Source organism: Psammomys obesus, unplaced genomic scaffold (genome assembly GCF_907164565.1).
Source record: "Psammomys obesus unplaced genomic scaffold, mPsaObe1.curated_primary_1811, whole genome shotgun sequence".
NCBI classification, from domain to species: domain Eukaryota; kingdom Metazoa; phylum Chordata; class Mammalia; order Rodentia; family Muridae; genus Psammomys; species Psammomys obesus.
The window spans coordinates 7883523-7907733 of record NW_026587556.1 but is presented as its reverse complement, the minus strand read 5'-3'; the positions used below and the strand labels follow the sequence as shown (position 1 = coordinate 7907733).

Here is a 24211-nt window from a genome sequence, read left to right as displayed (position 1 = left end):
TTTTCACGTAGCTGGCATAAATAAGTGTTCATTGTTTATTTGGTGATGTGTTCAAACAATTAAAAACTAGTGATAACCTCTGACTTAATAATTCTAATCAAAGGAATAAATGCTAGGAAAACAGTTCTAACAACAGATAAAAGTTTGGGATAAAGATTGCTAGATTCAGAACAGCAAAGAAAATGATCAAGTGAAGAATGACAGAAAAAATGTTTGATGGTTAGTTACTTGACAGTGGAAATTAATACCCGGAATATATAACAAATTAACAAAATTTATCACCAAAAAACAAGTTATTCAGGTAATAAGTAACATATGAACAAATACATCTCAAGAAGACAACAAATGGCCAATAAATAAATGAAAAATATTTTTTTTTCAACATCAGGGAACTCAAATTTCATGTACCTTGAGATTCTCAACACAATCAGAATGGCTTTAGTAATAATAAAAAACAACAGCAAAAAATTATAAATGCTGAAAGAAAGGCCTATATGCTGTTGGTGAGAATGGAAATTAGTCTAGTCACTGTGGAAGTTCCTCAAGCAAACAAACAAACAACAAAAAACAGAACTACCACATGATTCTAAGCCACTCATAGATATATATATCCCAAGAAATCTAATCACACAACAGATATTTACACATCCATGTTTCCTGCAGTATTATTGGTAGTAATTAAGTCATAATTTAAGTATGTAAACCTAGGTACCCACCAGCAGGGAGGTGTGGTGGTCTGAAAAAAAAATACCCTTAGGAGTTCATAGGGAACAACAATAGTGGCACTATTACTAGGTTTGTCCTTGTTGGAAGAGGTGAGGCACTGTTGGAGGAAATGTGTCACTAGAGGTCTCTGAGGTCTCAGATGCTCAAGCTAGACCCAGAGTGGCACTCTCTTCCTGCTCTCTGCCAATCTGGATATAGATCTCTCAGCTACCTCTCCAACACCAAGTCTGTCTGAGTCCCACCATGTTTCCCATCATGATGACAATGGACTAAAGCTCCGAACTGTAAGCCAGCCTCAATAAAATGCTTTCCTCAGTAAGAGTTACTGTGTTCGTGGTCTCTCTTCACAGTAATAGAAATCCTAACAAAGACTGGAGTATAAAGAAAATATGGCATAAATTCACTGTAGAACACCATTCAATCACAAAGAATTACATGACACATGCAAGGCAATGAATGAAACTAGAGATTATGTTAAGTGAAATAAGCAAGACAGATTTCAAAAAGAGAAACTGTAAGTAGAGGAGAGGCCACTAGGGGAAGGGGAGAGGGGTGGGTGGAGAGAGACAAGCAAAGAGAAATAGTAAGAAAAAAATGGGTAGTAAGAAGGGTACATACAATTAAAGCACAATATATGCATTACAGAAATATCCCAGTGAAACCTATTAATTTATATAAGTAATATGCATTAGTAGGCTAGAGCTGGAGCTCAGTGGGTAGAATGCTTGCCTAACAAGCATGAGGTACTGGGATCCATCCCCAGTGCAATGTAATTAAGTACTCCTGTATCCCTACCTTCAAGATATGGAGGTAGATGGGTCAGAAGTTCATGGTTATCCTTAGCTAGATAAGAGTTTGAGGCCAGTTTGGGCGTCATGAGACCGTCTCTGTAAAGAACATTACTACTGCTACTGCCACAGCTACTACTAAAATTTCTACCTCCATCACAAGTAGATTGTTGACAAACATGGAAACAAACTAAAGGTCCAACAACACAAGAACAGCTAACAAAACTAAACAGACCTATAGAATGAATGATCCTGCAACTATTAAAAAATACTGAGCAAACAATACGGATGTAGAGAATTTTATATACTATAAAATTTTAAGTAAAAAGTCCTAAAATGAGATGACTTAATGAATCTTTCAATATTTTATTACAAAATAAATGAATGCTTCTAACAAAAAGATTAAATGAACGCCAGTGAAGACCAGAAAGTATGTCCATAATCCTGCTCAACTCAACATAATCAATGACTCTGTGTACAGCCCTTCCTGAATGTACCTACATACATAATTATATTTACAAAACAATGCCATGGGGCTCCTCATATACTTTGGAAAAACACATCAATAAAAACAATCCATCAGATGTGGACAGCATTTTAACCCACTGACAACAGGAAAAGCTGACATCTGTAAAGGGTGGACCTTGTCACTCACAGGTAAGCCTTGGTCTTCTGACAAACAAGCAGCTTCACAGAGCACCAGCAGTATACGAAAGCACTATGCAAGCATGAAGGATCTTGGTAAAAACAGGACCAGTCCCTAAGCATGTTTGAATCAACTCTTTGCAAAAAGTAATCACAAACCTCCTCCTGTCTAAAATAAGAGATTCTGCTTCTTTACTATTACACTTTAGCCCTGCCTAAGCCTCTGTCCAAATAAGGCTTATTTAAATACTCAAGAACATTCTTACTCAGGCTTCTTTACAGCATCCATTCTGGAACAAACACTTGCCTCCTTAAGCCTCCTTCAAATCACATCTTAAAATTGCTTCCATCCTCAAAGATCATCTTTTTGATATCCTCTTCCTAATACCCCATGGCAGTTCTGGTGATCTATGGATAAAGGGCACACAGCCATCTAGGTATTTATTGTGTTTCAAGCTTCACTGTTAAAAGTAAGAAAGAGAAATACTGGCTTAAAGTTTAGAAACAAAGAAAATAATACAATGAGATTTTTCCAGAGTAAAGTTACATTCTTACATATACAAAAAAATAAAATACCTATACACATGTTTCTTTCAGAAATGATTCACAGAATATTCATTTTCCCAGATCAGCTTTCTGATTAATAATCTTACTAATGTCATTCCACTACTACTGCCCCATCCACATCCTTTTGAAAATCACTACCACCATGATGCGGCGTTCATGCAATAACATGAAAATCACTACCACCATGATGCGGCGTTCATGCAATATCTGGGTCCCTCCACGAAGAGCTGGGCTCTAGACTCAGATTTAAGCTAAGTCGTCTTTGAAATAAGTACTTCAGTTTGTATGAGTGATACTAAGTGATTACAAACCAGTAATCCCTTGTTTCAGGCAGCTTAGATAGGGAGGGGGCAATATTAGTAACAGTCCATCGGTATTAAGCCCCACAAGAAAACACGGGGAGCAGCTCTCCACTAACAGTTCTACTACTCAAATATGCAGTGAGCAATACAGGAAATGAGAAGCGACAGTGGCTTGACTGTTCCATGAAGAGAAGGACTCAAGGAGGTGCTATGATCAATACACATACATGATGTACAGGAAGGGCTGACCTGCAAAGAGCTTGCCCTAAAAGCATGAAGCTCTGAGTTTGATCCCTAGAACCCATACAAGAGAATCCGAGCATACACTTTCAGTTCCTGGATTGGGGAGTCAGGAAGGCTGATTGCTGGAGGCTCAATGACGGGTCAGCCTAGTCTATACAGAGGTTCAGGGCAATGGGAGACCCTCTCTAAAAAAAAAAACAACAGGAGGAACAAAGGAAGGAAGGAAGGAAGGAGAGATAGAGAGAGGAACAGAAGTGAAGACGTGGACTATGAGGAATGGCACCGGAGGTTGTCCTCTGGTCTCCACTTGCATGATCAGACACAATTATATGCACACACACATACATATGAATATGCACATACACACAAACATGAACATGCACCGAAAGAACATTATATATGGAAAATATTATTAAAGTTTTTGAAATTCATTGAATTTATTTTAAAACTGTGAACTCCTTACAGAAAAGCCTTTTTAACAGGCATTTGATTGCCTTGTGTCAACAGGGGAATCTTAGGAAAGAAGTGGGAAACAGTAAGATCTGGAGAGGACAGGAACTCCACAAGGAGAACAACAGAACCAAAAAATCTGAGCACAGGGGTCTTTCCTGAGACTCACACTCCAACCAAGTACCATGCATGGAGATAACCTAAGACCCCTGCACAGATGTAGTCCATGGCAGTTCAGTATCCAAGTGGGTTCCATTGTAATAGGAACAGGGACTGTCTCTGACATGAACTGATTGGCCTGCTCTTTAATTACCTTCCCCTGACAGGGAAGCAGCATTACCAGGCCACAGAAGAAGACAATGCAGCCACTCCTGATGAGACCTAATTGACTAGGCTCAAAAGGAAGGAAAAGAAGTCCTCCCCTATCAGTGGACTTGGGGAGGGGCATGCATGCAGAGGGTGGAGGAAGGGAGGGATTGGAATGGGAGGAGGGGGGAACCACAGGGGGAATACAAAGTGAATAAAGTATAATTAATAAAGAATTTTAAAAAATCATAAAAAAAAGAAAGTGAAGCTAGCATGGATCTTTCCCACATTTCACATCCACTGCAGATCACATTCAAAAGACCTGCACTCCTACATATAAACCATAGAAAAGCAACTAACATTTGCCATAAATGAATAATAAAATGTCAACATTTTGACTTAAGTGATTACCAGTTTAAGAAACTGATTTCTATTTTTAACCTCAACCAGTATAGAATATACAGAAAACTCTACCAAAATATGTTACCATAGAGATTATTTGCAAATTGGTTTTATATGATTGGAAAAAAAAAAAAAGGTTTGTGGAGGTTACATTTGTGTTTTACTTCCTATTAGTTGGTATTTTTACAACGTTGGTCTGCCGAAAACATGAAATTCTTGGAATTTCCATTAACACAACTGGGACACGGTATGTAGAAGAAAAGAATTTTTAGCATTTCAGCATAAAGTTGCCAGTGCACAAACTTGGTGCCGCCCTGTTGCTTAATACTGACTTGGCCAGGAAGTCTTCAAGTATGTATTCTTAATTCTTCACAAATGCTCAGCTGAAAAGTATAATGGTGTAACTGTGTAAGAAGACATGCCAATAGAAGGATGCCTATGACCATGACGTGTCAATGTTCAGAACTACCCTGGACAGCTAAGGCCCTGAACTGTACAAGCCAGTGTACACAGCTGGTGTCAAATGCTTGCAACCCTAAGAAGCCCAGGTCCAATCTGACCAGAAGATAAGCAAGCACACAAGGAAATAACTCTACGCGTGTGTAGGGATCACAGTAGGATGAAAAGGCTCCCTGGAAAATCTCACTGCTAAAAATATTTACAGCTAGGGATGGTTGAAATGGAGAGCTGTTAGACACAGGGCAGAGATTTTCATTCTTGGGCTGTGTGAGTTCTGAGGAGCTAATGTACACTATAGAAACCATATTTAATAGCACTGGGTAATAAATGGATGACTGCAATGTACTGAGACTAGGTCTTACGTCTTTGTATCACATACAGGAAAATGTAATTATATGAGAGGAATAGGTATATTTGATCAAATCCTCATATGATATTGCATGTGTTCAGCACACCTTAATAAAACTGGAAAAGTAAAATAATCTTGAAAATTTTTTTTAAATTGTATTTTTAGGAAGCTACTTTTTTGATTCATCCTTCAGGATATTCAATTAGAATCTGTATTTGTGGAACACCACTAGAAGCCTATGGCAACCACATCTACCCCCAAAAAACGAAAAGAAAAAAACAGACAAAAAAAAACCAAAACCTGAAAGCCTTCCCCCTGTAACAGGGAAGTGACTGTCTTCTTTTCATTCATGCAGGTCCTTTTCCTGTTTGCTAACTGATATTTTCAAGCATATAAAGCAACCTGTCTTGGTACCCAGGTCCCTTTACTTTATCCCACAACAACGGCAAGCAGATGACTATCTGTCTTTCAAAAATGAACCCCACTGCCATCTGTGTCACAATGAGCTAATAATTTGTGAAAGAAGTATATTCAGTTATCACTCAAGTCTATTTCAGAGTTCAAAGGTTAAGGTTGTAAAGCTAAGTTTATTTTGCTGACAAAAAAGACCAAAACACACAATTAAAAAGAAAAAGAAAAAAAATAAAAAAAGCATCCCAACAGGACATACTTGTCAGCTTCATGTCTAAAACCAAAATTCACAGTGGGCTATGCTCATCTATTAGACTTCCAACTTGTGGAAAATTCCACTGGTTCCAGGGAGTTAGAGCTCCTACTGATGACACTTTCAAAAGCTGGGCTTCTTCTTTTCTTTCTTTTTTGTTTTAAAGAAGGAAACAAAACAGAATTTTAAATAAGCTTTTTACACTTGTGTGTCGAGCAGTTGAGTCCATAAATTTAACTGCAGCATTCGACTACTAAGAAGTTACCTTGAGAACCTAAAAAAAGAAAGAAAAAAAATGTCCTCTGGCCTGCTATTTCCTGTCCACTGTGGATAAGTCACTGTTTCCCAAAACTAAGGAGCTAGAACCTTAAAATGCAAATGAGACAGGGCAGTGGTAGTCTCTGTCTTTTCTTCCACACTGTTGTATTTATGAGGCACAATTCTGAAATCTAAATTTTAATTAATTTGGAAATTTTTAAGGAATCAATTTTAATATTAGAGGTAGTTTGAATAAAAATGGCCCCCACAGGTCCATAGGGAGTAGCACTATTAGAAGGTGTGGTATTGGATTTACGTATCACTTTGTTGGAGGAAGTGTCTGACCAGGGGGATGAGCTTTGGGGTCTCAGAAGCTTAAGCCCATCTGTCTGGATGTAGAACTCTCAGCTGCTTCTCCAGCACCATGTCTGCCTGTGTGCTGCCATGCATCCTGCTATGTCGATAGGAAACTAAACCTCTGAACTGTAAGCCAGCCCCAATTAAATGTTTTTCATTTTACGAGTTGCCATGGTCATGCTGTCTCTTCACATCAGTAAAAAGACAATAATATTTAGACAACTAGGTGCTGGAAGAATGGCTAAGCTACTAAGAGCACTGGCTGCCCTTCCAGAGGTCCTGAGTTCAATTCCCAGCAACCACATGGTGGCTCACAATCTTCTAACTGTAATCACATGAGACCTTCTGGTGTGGAGATAAAACACCCATATATAAAAAATACGTATGTAAGCGGGTGCACTGGGGCACGTTTATAATCCTAGCACTCGGGGAGGCAGAGGAAGGCAGATTGCTCTGAGTTCGAGGCCAGCCTGGTCTACAAAGCGAGTCCAGGACAGCCAAGGCTACACAGAGAAACCCTGTGTTGTAAAGCCAAAACAAAAACAAAGAAAAAGGAAAATATATATCAGTAAATAAATGTTTTAAAAATATTTAGACAACCAATATATTAAATATGATTTCTCACTATTATTATGAGCAACTCACAAATCTTAGTAGCAGACCCTCACTTTCCTTCCTGCCTTCCCTGTCCACAGCCTATGGGTCACATCAACCATGTTTGTAGAAGTTGGCACATAATGTAAAGGACTATAGAACAGATCAGTGTGTAGTTGGTGTTCTCAAGGTAAAACACATCTTGCTTCAATCTGGGTAGTTCATCTCCAGGTTTTTAAATGTCAAGTTATTTCTGGTTCTCACCTCTCAGTTAACAGTATTTGCCTTTATTTTTCTTTTCTTCTACATGATCTGCTTCCCACTCTATACAACAGACTCTTAGCACCCATGACAAGATTATTGCAAGGTTACCAATAGTTGCTACTTGTTCTGTAAATTTCTGGTGCTAGTTTAAAACTCCAGTTAAAACAGTAAAAATTGCTTTTGGACCAATACAGTCTTTGCTTTCCTCATTTTGTCTATAATGTTTATAAACATTTTCAAGGTTTATAACTCGGTTAATAATTCCTGAAAGCTTGCCAGTATTTTCCAGATGAAGCTGATTACTCACAATAGTCACTATTTCAGAGGCCTGCTGCTGTCACAGGGTATATGCTGGCAGAAGACAACCAGAGGTCCACCTAATGCATGGCCGGCCCACAGCAGGAGCCACGATGATGTTCAAATATTGGGTTGAGAGATGGAAGAGAAAGAGAAGCAGAACGGTATGAGGAAAGGCATAACTGGAGATGTGAGGGTAAAGAGGAACAGCCTGGTGTGAGCACCCGGCCCCGCTACCCGAAGCCATTGTGAAGTCCTGGCCCAGGCTGTCACTGAGGGCCATACCTCTGTGGTCATGCAGGAGCAAAGGTCTGTGTCAATATCCACAGCTCATATTACCACCAAAGGCCATGTGGACATCCCTGGTCTAGGCTGCCAGCGGGGACCATGTTGATGTTCAACTGTGCAGAGCTGGCCCGACCCCTCACTGGTTGTGGCACTCTGAAGTGCTGGCTCCACCCCTTGCCAGATGCAGCACTGGCTAGTACAGTAGAGCTGGCACTGGTGAGCTGGCCCCAAGTGTGTGACTGTAGCAGAGCTAGCCTGGCCTCTCGTCTGCTGTACAGTAGCAAAAGCCAGGGAAATGAGAGAGGAAAGCTGACCCATGCCAGCTGTTTAAAGGGTGCTGTGAAGAAATATAAAGCAAGAAAGGTGGGGAGTGGCGTTGACCAAGCTATAGTCTTAAAGAGGGAAGTAAGAGACAGTTTCATTTGCAAAGATGACCACTGATAATGATCTAAGTTTTGAACCATTGGACTTCACAGAAATGGAACTGATCATTGGTGGGGAATGACATTTTAAGCGCAGACATGGAGAGGAGCCAGAGTGTAGCAGGCTGGATGGATGAGAATTGTCAGAAGGAAAGTTGTAAGAAGGGGGCTAGAGAATAGACTCAGGGATTAAAAGTATACACTGCCAGATTGATTTCCAAAGTGGTTATACAAGTTTACATTCCCACCAGCAATGGAGGAGAGTTCCCCTTTCTCCACATCCTCTCCAGCATGTGTTGTCACTTGAATTTTTGATCTTAGCCATTCTGATGGTGTAAGGTGAAATCTCAGGAACATTTTGATTAGCATTTTGCTGCTGACTAAGGATGTTGAGCATTTCTTTAAGTTTTTTTTTTTTTCCGCCTGAGTGAGGTAATCCAGAAGCAGAAAGACACACATGGTATATACTTACTTATAAGTGGTTATCAGATATAAAATATAGGATAAACACACTAAAATCTATAGTACTAAAGAAGTGAAACAACAAAGAGGACCCTAGGGAAGATGCTTAATCACCATTCAGGGGGCAAACAGTATAGACATTAGAAGCAGAGGACACAGAGAACAGGACAGGAGCCTATCACAGAGGGCCTCTGAAAGAATCTACCCAACAGGGTATTGAAGCAGATGCTGAGACTCATAGTCAAACTTTGGGCAGAGTGCAGGGAATCCTACAGAAGAAGAAGAAGATAGAAAGACCTGGAAGGGACTAGAGCTCTACAAGGAGACCAACAGAGCCAAAAAATCTGGTCCTAGGTGTCTACAGAGTCTGATGAATCAATCAGTCATGGACTATGCATGGAGAGGACCTAGATCCCTTGCTCAGATGTAGCCCATGGGTAGCTCAGTTTCCATGTGGGTTCCCTAGTAAAGGGAGCATAGGCTGTCTCTTTTTTTTAAATTTTTTATTAATTACAATTTATTCACTTTGTAACCCCCTTAAGTCCCTCCCTCTTTCTCCCCCTTTCCCACACTCCCTCCCCCTTCTTCACACATGCCCCTCCCTAAGTCCACTGATAGGGGAGGTCCTCTTCTCCCTCCTTCTGATCTTAGTCTATCAGATCACATCAGGAGTGGCTGCATTGTCATCTTCTGTGGCCTGGTAAGGCTGCTCCCCCCTCAGGGGGAGGTGAACAAAGAGTAGGACAATCAGATTATGTCAGAAGCAATCCCTCTTCCCGATACTATGTAACCCACTTGGACACTGAACTGTCATGTGCTACATCTGTGCAGGGGTTCTAGGTTATCCCCATGAATAGTCCTTGGTTGGAGTATGAGTCTCTGGGAAGTTCCCTGTGTTCAAGTTTTCTGGTTCTGTTACTCTCCTTGTGGGGTTCCCGTAGAGGCTGGATTTAGTGACCAGCTCTATAGTCACCTCCTCCTGGTGAGGTGGCCTTACTCGACCACAGAGAAAGAAGACCCAGATGGTCCTGATGAGACCTGATAGGCTAGGGTCAAATAGAAGGGAAGAAGGACTTCCCCTATCGGTGGACTAGTGGAGGGACATGGGGGGAAAAGGGTTGGGGAGTGGGAGGAGATAATGGAGGGGGCCATAGCCAGGATACAAAGTGAATAAATGATAATAATGATAATAAATGAGTACACACTGCTTCTGCAAAGGACTGAGTTTGGTGTAGGGCACCCACATCACATGGCTCACAACTGCCTGTGACACTACCTTCAGGGTATCTATTGGCACCTCTGACCTCTTTGGGCATTTGCATTCACTTACAGAGACACAAACACATATATACCTCAATAAAAATTGTTTCCTTCCTGCTCCCTTGCCCCTTCTCACCCACGGCAAGCTTGCCACCTATGGCAGCTTTGGCACTCAGGAGAGCAGGCCCTGAACTTTACCTTGGCAGCACAGAAGAGCTGGCCCTGGTGGTAGGGGTGCTGGTGAATCAGCCCTGAGAACTCTCCCTGCTCCTGGCTGGTTGTGGCATTGGGTTAGCTACCCCCGGGGCAGTACAGGAAAGCTGGCAGGCTGGCCAGCTCAGCTATCACCCAGGCCCAGATAGAGCTCTCAGTTGGATCACCCCAATATCTACCCCATTGATGAATTGCTGGAGTGTGGGAAGGGGTTGATTCTGCAGAACCAAAGCTGCAAGATTTCCATGACACAGGGCAACAACAGGATATCCAAGAGGAGACCCACGGACAATTATTTCCACACTTCAGGTGTTATGAACTTCAAAGCAAGGTAGTGAGTAACCAGCACCAAGTACCTGAGAGACTGAACTCTCACAGCTGTATTACATCATCATTTGTCACAGGCCACAGGGCCTGGAAGAGTCACACAGCCTTACCTTTTTCCCTCCTGTCACAAACTGCTTACAACTGGATCTCACGAACTGTGGGTGCACAGCAATGATCTATAAAAGAAAAAGTACCCAAGCTGGGATTAAAAGTCACCGATGACAGCATGTGACAACCTTTGCTCCACTGTGAACTACATGATCTAAAAACTGGGTCTTGGCAGGGACACTCACATACGACCCTGTAACTGCTGAAGGCATCTTAGTCTTGATCCCGTGTTATGAAATGTCTTCTCTGAAGCAAAATCCAAAGCTATGCAAGAATGAAGGGTCCTAGCATCTGGCTGGGTGAGCTGCACTGAGCAGATTCCTCTGCAGGGGATGGGCCAAGGAAGTGCTATGTCTCAACCATTTGCAACTAAGTACACTGCACAGAAGAGACCCAGGGAACCAGACCATATGCAGGTCTCTCCAGAGGCTGCTCCTGATGGTGGCTTTATGGTCACATAACATGAGCACAAGGTAAGTGAGGGAGGAAAAGCAGCAGTGAAGTCCCAGGAGCTCCAATCAGCCTACCTCCCTTTGAGACCCATCTGTATATAAGCTTCTCCCTTCTTACCTTTCCATCCTCAACTATCCATAACATTAGAAACTTCACTAACCCTCAGGTGAATATATTTTACACTTCTGTAATTACTAATATATTTTCCTCCTCCAATGGGGCAGGTTAACAGACTTCTCAACACTGTCATCGTCAACATAATTTTAAAAACATCCTCTCATTTTTGTGAACATTCCTACTTGTTAGCTTAACGTTTTCTTCAGCTCTGCCCTAATCCATCGTAACTACCAACACAGAAACACATTACATCCTTCCAAGTTCTTACAGTCTCTAAGAGTCTTGCAAGCTCTCTTACAACGTATAACGAGCATCTCTCTCTAAAAATACCTTGCCCCCTGCCCCATATAAGTTCAGAAAGATAAGGCAGGGGGAGGAGAGGGAGGATCGATGCACTAACTGCTCCTCGGAGCTTGATCAGCTGGGCTGAGCCTCCCTCCCAGTGCCTGTCTCATTCATGGGCAGGACTCAGACTCTCCCTGCCTAAGCTGCTAATCTTATTGCTCAGTGCTGCTCTGTCAAGCACTGTTTCCTCTCTCTACTCACTCTCACCATTAACCAAAACATAAGTCTATAGACATTATCTCTGCACACTGCCCCTTCTATCGCCAGATGATACCATTTTTATGGACTAATAATGTCTTGAAAGAAGAGTCTGTACTAGTGCTTCTGACTCCTTTCCTGGGACTCGCCCTGGCTGCCATCCTACTAAGGCCACCCATCAGTAAGCTTACAGTTGCCATTTGAAACACTGGCTGAAGTCTGTTTCATCTCCAGGTTGCCTTTAAGCCCACGGCCGTCTCCCTTCTTGACATTCTAGTCACCACCCTGGATTTTCTTCGCAGTCTTTCTAAGGACTGCCTCCCAGGCTACTGGCTATTTTTATTTCCACTGCAGTCTTTGGAGAACTCCAAAATATCAACATCAATCTTCTCTTTTCACACTGTAGTTGTGAAGTGGCTACTATCCTTAAAAATGGCTTCCTCTCACTTACCTCTAATTACTAACTGTGTTTAAGGGACAATCCCAACAGAGAAGGCCAATATCTGTTTCTAAAGCCTCTGTAAAACCACCTGATGCACCCCAGCTCTCTAAATTCCCGGCCAACTTCCAATGCTTTCACTCAAATTATTACCTAATACTATTGGGGAGATTTATTTCCTCAAGCCATTACTACAGCAAGATACTGGATTTATCCTCTGTGCCTCCATCTTTGACTTCACTCAGTCACGCTGTCACTAAGAAAATGTCTACCTCTTGAAAACTGTCTCAATACATTTCTCCATCTTGAACACTCAAGATTTCTCCCTTTACTAAGCTCCTTAGTGCTTTGTTCAGTGCATTACATAATCTTCTAAATTGTGTCTTTCCCAGCGACTCCCCTGTTTAAATTCCCTTCCTTTCTGGCAAAGTCAGCCTTCTAAAACACATGTCAGATTTTATCTATCCTTTACTCCTGGTCAATCAATATTTGAATAAACACGTGAAGGAAAATCACCTCCTTTTAAGAGGACAGCAGATACTTTACCATTCTAGGTGTCTGCAGCTGATCTTCTGGTGTCTTATCCATCAAACCTGCCATCTCTACTGCATAAAGTCTCTGTAGTCCTTCTAGAGCCAGCCTCCTTCTATGCCACTCTTGTTATTAATGATCAATTAGATGAAAACCAAATTCCTTGGTCTGAAGGGTCTGCCTACTCTAGTCTGGCTTTTATGGCCCCGTCAGTCTTTCATGCACCTCTAAGCAAGGCTTTCTGCCACTTACTGGACACAGTGGAAACTTTCTGGCCTCTCCATTTCTACTGTGCTCTTGCACACAGAAGGCCACAGGTACCTGTACCTGCCCAAAGCTCAGTCAGACATTATTCTATCTACATAGCTATTACTCAAAGACAAAACACACTATCACCACAAGCAGCTAATATGACTTCTTTTAGCTCAGAAATTATTATGATTGTTTTGACCCAGTCATCTTAGTTAGAATGATGTGTGTGTGTGTGTGTGTGTGTGTGTGTGTGTGTGTGTGTAAAAGAGAGTAAGAGATTTAATCTGCTCAAAGCAAAGCTCCCAGAGCACAGACTGAAACTGCAGTCAGTCTGGCCTCAGTGGCAGCATTGAAGTGGCACCAGCACACCATGGACTGGACAGTCACCTGTGTAACAGGACAAGCAGTGTCTGCGTTGCTACAGTCACCCTCATCTAGAGGGGAAAACACCTTCATGAGGTTAAAAACTTGCTAAATACTTACTTTAATGGGACAGTCAAAAGTCTCATGAAATTCTTCTCCAGAGTACAGTCCAAATACCTGCAGCTGAGAAATGAAAAGGGCACGTCATTGTGTCATGACAGGAACAGAGGGTGAGCAGAGAAAAATAATAATAATAAAAAAAAATACAGGAAAGGCAATGTGAGACATTCCAACGATTCCAAATCCCTGTGACCCCTATGAAGCACTCAGTGCAAACTATTCCACCGGTGTTCATTCTGTTAAATGAAGCTCTTACAAGCATCTTAAAGAATTTGGCACATAGGTGAGGAGATGGAGGGAGAAACGGGGAAAACAGTGCAAATATATTTTAATGCTTAAAATGAAAATAAAACAGCTTTTACAAGCATCACATGGATAGAGTTCCCTTTACTCACTACAGATTTATTAAACAAATGCCAACTTTCAGAAATGAAATAGACACAGGCAAGTTACTAATGTTCTTTTGTGAACTTCCTACAGGCTAATGGAACTGTTTTTCTCCCATAAGGAGAAAGGACATTCTTTCTTGAGTCGCACAAATATGGCTCACAGACACACAAACATGTGCACACAGGCATGCACACACAGTCATACACACATATACACATGCATTCACACATACATGCATGTACACACATGCACACATCGATCTAGCAAGATAATGAACTAAATGAGATCATTACAATCTTATGCTGAATCTATTCAGTGTAAATGGAAGATTTAAGTTGCCCCTCATCAGTGTTTACTTTCATGCTATCCTGAGCCTTTTTATTCAGTCACATTTCTGCACAGCTTCTCAATCAGTCACCGCAGAAACACAAGAAAAACGTAATTAGGTCTAATGTGTATAACAAAAAGGAAACAAATCAGATTTTTAGTTTGGCATAAGCTGTGACATAAACCTGACTCTTCAACCATCAGCCAGATCAAGAATGAGAATTTAAGCAGATGCCAGTGTACTCCTGATACTCAGAAGTTGGGGCTGCAGGACCAGGAGTTTTAGTCTAGCCTAAGAAAAGCCAAGAAAGAAAGAGAAGAAAAGGAAGGTTGGAGGGGAAAGAGGGAGAAGAGAAGGAAGGAGAGAAAGAAAACAAACAAACAAACAAACAAACAGAATCCAAGGAGCTCCTCTACTGTACTTCTCAGTCAACAATTTGATTCCTAAATCCCCCCACTGCCCTGGGACCTATTGCTGTGCACAATTCACACTGCCATTTAAGTTTCACACAAATGAAATCATCTGACATTCCACTGGGGCCTTTTCAGCACTACTTTTGAGAGCTTTATGTCTGCTGCAGTGGTTGGTTCTTTGTCACTACAGTGAAGTTGGCAATGTGTGACTTCATCACAACGCATATTCTCCTTCCACTGCTAACCACTTGCTTTGGTACCAGACCAAGACTTTTATCAGCAGTGCTTCTGCAGACATTCTTTCCAAATCTTCTGGTTAACTTTCACATGTGTATAAGGCCCATGAAACATGGGATGGGAATGTTAAAGCACAGGTAATAATTATGTTCATATTTAATGGCCAAACATATTTCATAGACTTGTTATATTTATTCAAGTTTTTTTTAATATGTATGAGTGTTTGCCTAAATGTATGTATATACATCACGTACATTCCTGATACCTGAAGAAGTCAGAAGAGAAGGCATTAGATCTGCTGGAACTGGGGTTACAGACAGTAGGAAGGCAAAATGTGGGTGCTGGGAGTTGAAGCCAGTCCTCTGCAAGAGCAACAACTCTTAACCACTAAGCCATATCGTTAGCCTCAACACACTAGCTCTAATTGATTTACAGTCTAACCGGAAGAGCATGGGAAGTACAGGAATTATCAGAGAAACCGATAGTGTTGGAGCCCTTATTTACAATCCTAGCATTTGTGGTGACTTTGCTTCTTTTCTAGTCTCTAATAGGATTTCTTTACTTTTAAAGGAATTCACCATGAAGCCTTTCACATATTGGTCTCAACGTTTATATCCCTCAAATTATTGTGTTTAATCTAATGCCCAAAGTGATGGTATTAGGAGGGAAGGCCTTTGGTACGATGGTCCCTCAGGAACACTATAAATGCCATTCTAAACGTAATAAAAGAAGCTAAACAGGCACTTTTACCTGCCTGCTTTCTGACACTAAAGAGACAAATGCACCCTCACACCAGGGAGGACTCTGGGAACAGGGAGGATATCCCTCCTCATCAGATGCTGATCCCGGGATCTTCATATCCTCAGAGCTGTGGGAAATAATGTTTTGCTGTTAAGGACTTCCCAGTCTAAAAGTATTTTGTTAAATCAACACAGTCTAATGACACTTCTTTATGATATTTTAAATAACAAATCCAAAACTACAAATTTCAAAAACTAAAAAAACTCAAGTTTTTCTTGCGTTAATGTTGGTAAGTTGTGAATGGTTCATTCTCCCAAGCTTCAAGCAGAGAATTCTCTTAAGAGACAGATTCACACATCACAACAATCAAATCTTTGAGGCAGGGGTGGCGGACATGCCTGTATCTGTGACCCAACAGGCAGAAAGACAGAAAAGGGGAGTTGTTCATTCGAGCTCTGGGGCCACATACACAGATCTGACCAAAAGAAGGAGTTAGCCAAGCCTTTCCCACTCCTCTGCTGATGGGGGTTGTCGGGGCCCAAGAGGAACACGACGCGATGTGACACGCAACAATCTCAGAACAGATTCCAGGCACGGCAACAACAAGCCACTGGCACCTTGGCTCTCAGTGTTGGGACGGCACAGAGTCACTGCTTTTCTAAATGGAATTGGTGCTTCTGAAGCAGGACAGGCAAGAGCTGCACTCAGGTCTTTACGGGAAGTTTGATAGAGTCCAGCAAGTTTCCATACTGTAAACACACTCAACAGGAGTAGAATGCAGGCAGTGATAAAACTCAGGGCTGCAATCAACAAATTAGAAGCAAAGTGAATAAAGTGTAATTAATAAAGAAAAAAAAGTGAAAAAAAAAAAAAAAGAACCAGCCTTTAATCATACAGGAGACAACTTCCTGAACAGAATTCCAAAGCTCAGGATATTAGATCAATAATTAATAAATGGAACCTCTTGAAACTGAAAAGCTTCTGTAAGGCAAAGGACACTGTCAATAAAACAAAAAGGCAGATTAGAGTTTAGAAAAAGTTCTTCACCAATCTTATATCTGACAGAGGGCTAATATCCAAAATATATAAAGAACTCAAAAAAAATAAACAGCAACAAACAAAATAACCCAATTAAATTATGGGTCACAGAGCTAAACAGAGAATTCCTCAACAGAGGAATATCGAATGGCTGAGAAGCACTTATATAAATGTTCAACATCCTTAGTCATCAGGGACATATACTCAAAAGATGCTCCATCAAACAAGGACACTTGCTCAGCTATGTTCATAACAGCTTTTTCTGTAATACCCAGAAGCTGGAAATTGTCCCTCAACATAAGAATGCATAAAAACAAACTGTGGTAATTTATACAATAGGATACTACTCAGCCATTAAAAACAAGGAAATCATGAAATCTGCAGGCAAATGGTGGGAACTAGAAAAGAGAATCATGAGGTAACCCAGGCCCAGAAAGACATACATGGTATGTACTCACTCATAAGTGGATTTTAGCCATATAGTACAGGATAAACTTACTAAAACGTACAGACCCCAAGAAGATAAGTAATAAGGAGGACCCCAGAGAGGATGCTAAATCTCACTGAAAAGGGAAACAGACTAGCCAGAGGTAGTGGTTAAAAAGAGGGAACAAGGTAGCAGAGAACACAGAGAGAAATAAGGGTAGAGATCAGACCTGGGGACAGTGGGGGTGGGAGGCAAGATGGCCTTCAGAGAAAAGAGAACCTATCGGTAGGGGCATCTTTGTGACAAGCTGGAGACCTAAGTCAGAATCGGCCTTTGAGTGGGTATGAGGAATACTCTAGCTGAGACTCCTAGTAGCAGGGGCCATGCATGAAGACTGAAAAGGACACCCTTTAGCTAGACAAGACTCCTGGTAGATGGTGGAAAACACCAACCCACCCACAAAAATTTAAATTCAAAACTTATTCTGCCTTACAAGACCTGCAGGGACAAATGAAATAGACAGAACAGAGATTGAGGGAATGTCCAACCAATGCCTGGCCCAACCCAAGACCTACCCCATGGAAAAGAGCCAACCCCTGATACTATTAGTGATACTCTGCTGAACTTGCAGACAGGAGCCTATCAGAATTGTCCTCTGAGAGGCTTTAACCAACAAGGGTTCAAAACAGATACTGAGACTCACAGCCAAACATTGGGCAAAGCATAACAAGTCTAGTGGAAAAATGAGGGAAGGATAAAAGGACCTAGAGGTGACAAAAGCTTCACAAGAAGACTAGCAGAGCCAACTAACAAGGGCCCAGAGGGGCCTGTGGAGGCTGAAGTACCAACCAAGGACCATGCATGGACTGGACCTAGGTCCTCTACCAATATGGCACTGAGGGGCAGCTCAGGTTTCATATAGGTTCCCTAGTAAAGGTAGCGGAGGCTGTCTGTGACACAGACTCTGTTCCTTGCTTTTTGATCACTTACCCCTAATGGGACTGCCTTACCAGGCCACAGGGGAAGAGGATGACATCAGTCCACATGGGACTTGATGAGCTGGAGTGAGTGGGTAGGGACATTCCACTTTTCTGAGAACAAAGAGGGCATTATTCCTAAAATTTGAGAAAAAAAATCTATCAAGCCAGATATTGTTTTGTACACTCTATATGAAGGCATCCTTCACAGATAAGAAAGTAAAACTTATTTTGAAACCTTATCCTGAAAGTTGTCTATAAATCCATGTTACCAAAATGAAGCTACAGACACAGACACTTTGTATGCCTGATATCTCAAATGTAGAGCTTAAGTACAAGGAAGCCCTGAGAAAGAACTGACATAGCCTGATACATGAGTAAACATCAAACAACTATCAGAATGTTGACGTTAAAACCAATGCAAATATCAAAAATCAGCAGTGAAAGAAATGAAATGATCTGATTAAACCAATGAAAGGAAAAAAAAACTGTAACAGCTACTCAAAGAGACATGTGACCTCAATGTAGGCCCTTCTGTTCTTATGGTAACTAACCACTTCATACATTATCTTACACAGCCTCCCAATTTTCATAACACTGGCTGCTAGGCAGGGCTGACTTACATAAATACATGCACTGTGAGATGTCTTTAGAATTGTAGTAATGCTAATAAAAGATATGAAAAGAAAACACTTTAAAATATATCATAGAACCACACAAAAACAAGACAGATATACACTTTTCTAAACCAGGAAAGCGTAGTGTTTGCTTAAAAGGTGCAATTGCCAGAAGCTGGAAACAACCCAGATGCCCCTCAACTGAGGAATGGATACAGAAATTGTGGTACATCTACACAATGGAATATTACTCAGCAAAGAAAAATAAGGAAATCATGACATTTGCAGGTAAATGGTGGGAACTGGAGTGAGCTGTCCCAGAAGCAGAAAGACACACACAGTATATACTCACTCATATAGACATATAATATAGGATAAACCTACTAAAATCTGTACACCTAAAGAAACTAATCAAGAGGGAGGACCCTGACTAAAATGCTCAATCCCCATCCCGAAAGGCAAAGAGGATGAAAAGGCAAAGAAGAAGAAAACAGGAAACAAGTTAGGAATCTACCACAGAGGGCCTCTGAGAGGCTCAGCCCTGCAGATTATAAAGCAGATGCTGAGACTTATGGCCAACTGTTGGGCAATGTGCATGGCATCTTATGAAAGAAGTGGGAAATAGTAAGATCTGGAGAGGACAGGAGCTCCACAAGGAGAGCAACAGAACTGAAAATTTGAACACAGGGGTCTTTCCAGAGACTCATACTGCAACCAAGTACCATACATGGAGATAACCTAGAACCCCTGCACAGATGTAGCCCATGGCAGGTCAGTGTCCAAGTGGGTTACATAATAATGGGAAGAGGGACTGCCTCTGACATAAACTGATTGGCCTGCTCTTTGATCACCTCCCCCTGAGGTGGGAGCAGCCTTACCAGGCCACAGAAGATGACAATGCAGCCACTCCTGATGAGATCTGATAGACTAAGATCAGAAGGAAGGAGAGGCAGATCTCCCCTCTCAGTGGACTTGGGGAGGGGCATTCGTGAAGAAGGGGAAGGGAGGGTGAGATTGGGAGGGGAGGAGCGAGGGGCTTATGGGGGTATAAAAAGTGAATAAAGTGTAATTAATAAAAGTTTTTTTTTTAAAAAAAAAAAAAGAAAGGTGCAATGGGAACTCCCAGATCATCATATTGCAGAGCAGACGAAGTAACTGGAAGACTCCACTATAAGATATTACTAATAATTCTTCAACAGTGAAAGTGCCGGGATCCTTAGTGAGCCTTTTCATTCAAAAAAGCTGAATATTCTTACTTGCCCAGATAGTTTAAAGAAACTTCTATTTGCTATATGTTCAGAAATAATTCCTGGCCTCTAAGTAAAGAAACTTAAGATTAACGTTTTTTGTTCTTTTGGTTTTTTTTTTTTTTTTTTTTTTTTTTTTTTACAAATATATGTACAAAATGTCTCAACAACACGATGATTCTTTACAAGTTCCACACAAACCAATACTTCCCTCATCTCTCTCTCTCTCTCTCTCTCTCTCTCTCTCTCTCTCTCTGACACTAGGTTCATCTCGGAATTTCACAGAGTACTATGAACTTTGGTAGTACTTTGAAAAGTATTAGTCTAATTGTGTTTCCAAAGACTTTGTGGAAGCTGAGAAAAATAACATGCATCTGTGCACATGAAAAAAAAAACTGTGTTGTTCTTGTTAACAGATTAATGGGTGTAACACTGTTGATAGACAGAAATGGGTACAACCTCTTTTGTACTGAGTATATTGTTTTTAATTTACTCTGCTTAATGGCCCATTGAGTTCAGAGCACTTAAAATGTATGAAATTAGATTAGGAAATCTCTATTCACTAAGGAATGCATAAACTTATATGATGATTTTTAATGCATTCTTTTTTTAACTGTTATTCTAGAGAAGTGCCCTGAATACTCTGCATTAGGATTTTATCACTGTAAGCCAACATTAGAAAAGACTTCCATCGACTTAAAAACAAAGAAGATATTCTTGCAAGTGGAAAATCAATCATCACAACCACTAAATGTCACAGCATACCATAAGCAAGAAGCACTGATAGTTGTTAGCTATACGCTGCACAAATGATGTATGTCCTCGGTCCAGGAAGTAGGTGCCAGGTTTTTAGAAAACTGTACATATATTGATTTTACATTTATTTAATGTGGCCATTGTAAGACACTTTATTCTTCTGATAAACTATGATTGCTTATCAAAAGATTCTATAATTCAAGAGTAACATTCATAACTTGTGTGTTAAAATGAAAACCACCAGCCCACAGAAATCATGCCCACAAAATCCAATTTTGTGGATTTATGGCAGAAAAGCATTAAACTACTGTCTTGCAGGAGCTGCAGACTAGTCACTGAAGTCAGAGTGGCACAGCAGTAATGATTAAGGGGACACGTCACCCTGCCACAGCTGTTAATCAGCTTAATACTAGTTAGATTATTGACATTCTTGTAATTACTTTTCCTAAGGCACATTTGGGCAAAATATATTTTATTTTAATTATGAGCAATCAAAAGCAAGTCCAATATTGAGAAAGGATAACCAAGGCTCTCTGCGCACAGGTGTAGAGTAAGCAGACAGCATCCAATCACTTTCGCATAAAACCTAGCACTCCTTGTCCAAACAACTTCCCACTTCTCACATACCTTGCCATCCTCTGAGCACACGCCCATGTGTTCTCCACTTTCATCCAAACTAATCTGGTTTATCTTCACAGGACTCTATTAAAAACAAAAAGCAAGTGGCAAGTAAAACTTTAGGAAAACATTTCAACAATCAGATGTCTTTGAACTTTGCAAAACTGACATGACATGAATTAGTAGCTTCATGAATTAAAGTAAACTTTGTTCTGAGATGAAAATGTTAGCATTTCAAATACATAAAACAAACAGAGCTTTGTTCCTACATTCGGCATGAACTCAGAAACCCATGATGGCCACAAATTCTCTTGCATATGTCTGCAGCATAGTGAAAATGTTACTTCTCAGAATCTTACATTTCTTTCCACTTAGCTCATTTATTTTACACCCTTAAAAATTTTCTTTCCCAACCAAAATCTATTAAAAGAACAAAAATAAAAATAAAAAAGGAGAAATGGAAGTCAGCATGTGAATTCATTTTTTGCTTGTTTTACTTTGTTTCACCAGTTGGTTTGTTCCCTAACGAATAACCACATCAACATTTCATTTATACTTTATGCTTAGCACTTTGTTTAGGGAAGCCATAGCCTATACCACATTAATTAATTTGTATCCTCTCCTCTTATGAATAATTTCAAATTTAAGATTTCACTTTTGAGGTATTTTCAAAAACTTAAATATAAGAAGTACATTTTAAATTTCTATGTAGCTGATTATTTACTTAATAAAATATTCATACAGGGGTTTCCAAATAAAGCCAAAACTCAATGACCACTTGTCAGCATCACACACTAGCTTTTTCTTTGAATCCTAAGTAATTACAGATTCCAAGAACCTACACAAAGCTCCATAGACGCAAACCATGGAAAGGAAAAGCAAACCACCAGTCTATAGCTGTTAATAACAAAAGCACACATGTAGAGTTTCAAAATTACCCAATTTGCCTTCTTGATGAGATAAAGGGAAACACACAAAACAAATTGCTGAATTTGAACAGGAAAGTATCTCATGGTCATTATGGAAAGGTCAGAGCACAACAAGATCCACGCACTTTACAAAGGCCACACACTGACTGATTTCTGAGGCAAGTTCCCAGGTATTCGGGCCAGAGAAACCTTCCACATTTGGATCCCTAAACTACCACACAACATTCTGATAGGCAGTCCAAGAAAACCTGCTAGTTCTCAAAGCTCTTGGCATGTTAACCAAGAAAGACAGGCGATTCACTTTACAGGAGAGTAAGCTGAAGTCCATAGTACAGAATCACAGCAGAACTAAGAGCAGATGAACAGTATACACAACTGTGAAGAAGGACTGAAGATGACAAGTACTGCAGAATACACAAGGAAAATGCAAAGACAAAGTAAGTTTGCCTGGGAAAGCCCTGAGCAGAACCAAAGTCTGAACATCAGCCACACAGTCTTCTGGGAACAAGCAACTTCTTAAGATGGTCATCTTCCATTCTAATCTTTCAAACAACATTTTATAACCTCCTTACTCTTGTCAAGTATGAGCTATACAGACACCTCACTGCATTTTAACTAGCACCTGTTATGTATGACTTAAAATATATCTTCATGGGTGAGTGTGACCTACTGTTTTTCCTCTGACAAATGGAGCACTGTCCACAAGTGACTATTAGTGGGCACAGTAATGGCTAAGTCAGTTAAAAGCTACGGTTACAATGAAAGCATCAAGATCATATCACTGAAAATTAAATAAAATTAAAAATGTAATCCCTCAGTCATTGTAACACATATCAAAGGTTTGAAACTTACACATGACTGTACTGAAATGCACAGAGATCACACAATCTTCCCACTGCAGAAATTTCTGGGGACAGTGTGTTCTACACCTACAAAGCTAAATCCAAGAGCTGCATGTAGCCATGGAGTATCAAGACTTTGTTATGAGGCCTTTTCTGCAAGTTACACATCAGAACTAGGTTATATAAATTCTTTCAAAGAACAGAATAAGGAAATGCTTCTCAACTTACTTTACTAGGCCTATATAGCCCATAATAACAAACTTCAGTAAGAACATCCTGGGAAAAAGGACAAGCAAGGATCGAAATGGACAACCCTGAAGAAACAATTAGCAAAGCCAGGATATACATCAAAGCCAAGTGTATTTCAAGAGTGCAAGTCTGGTTTAGCATAGAGATGATGCACCACTAGCTTATGTATTAGCAAAAGAGAAAAATTACAGAACCATCTTAACAGATATAGAAAGTGTCTATCAAAACTCAACATCTAGTCATGATTTAGAAAGCTTTAGCTTAGAGGAAACCTGCTCAGTCTCATTAAGAGCACTGCATATGGCTAGCAGGATTACCCTACCATGACCACAGGCTTTCTGCTATCTTCATGATACTGATTCTCCTAAGCCAGGAGCATAATGCATTTTTCCATATGAAGTGTCTCTCCACATGAAGCATGCGCCCACATGAGAAGTCATCTCCACGTGGGAAGTGTGTGCCTCTACATGACACATGCCTCCATATGAAGTGTCTTTCCACGAAAAGCCTTCCTCCACTTAACTGTGCTTAGATGTCTCTGAAAATGCATCAGGTTCTTTTTTGTTTTTGTTTTTGTTTTTCCCTTAGAGTTCTCAAGGCTTCTCCTTGAGAGTAAGCATCTTTTCATTACCCTAACATTCACAATCCAACCCCATTTATACAATACATAAAAATAGGCAAAACAGGATTATGAAAGCAAACAAAGATCTAAATCTTCACTCCTGTAAAGGACAGTCCAGAAAAAAGTTTTGAGAAAGTGTCACATAATCTATTCCCATGGACTAGAGCTATGTTTCCTTTATAACTGTTTCATCACACAATTTACATACCTT

The 24211-nt window shown here is 40.5% G+C and overlaps 1 protein-coding gene across 1 annotated transcript in view; it reads right to left on the bottom strand.

Annotated features, from left to right (window-relative positions):
• The window catches only part of Vps41 (VPS41 subunit of HOPS complex), a 159792-nt gene that overhangs the window by 68288 nt on the left and 67293 nt on the right, over positions 1-24211 (bottom strand). The window contains exons 5-7 of the mRNA XM_055603954.1: positions 21368-21442; positions 13570-13632; positions 10754-10819 (exon numbers count right to left, since the gene is read on the bottom strand). Coding sequence (XP_055459929.1) covers positions 10754-10819; positions 13570-13632; positions 21368-21442 — 204 coding nt within the window. The remainder of the gene's footprint in view (positions 1-10753; positions 10820-13569; positions 13633-21367; positions 21443-24211) is intronic.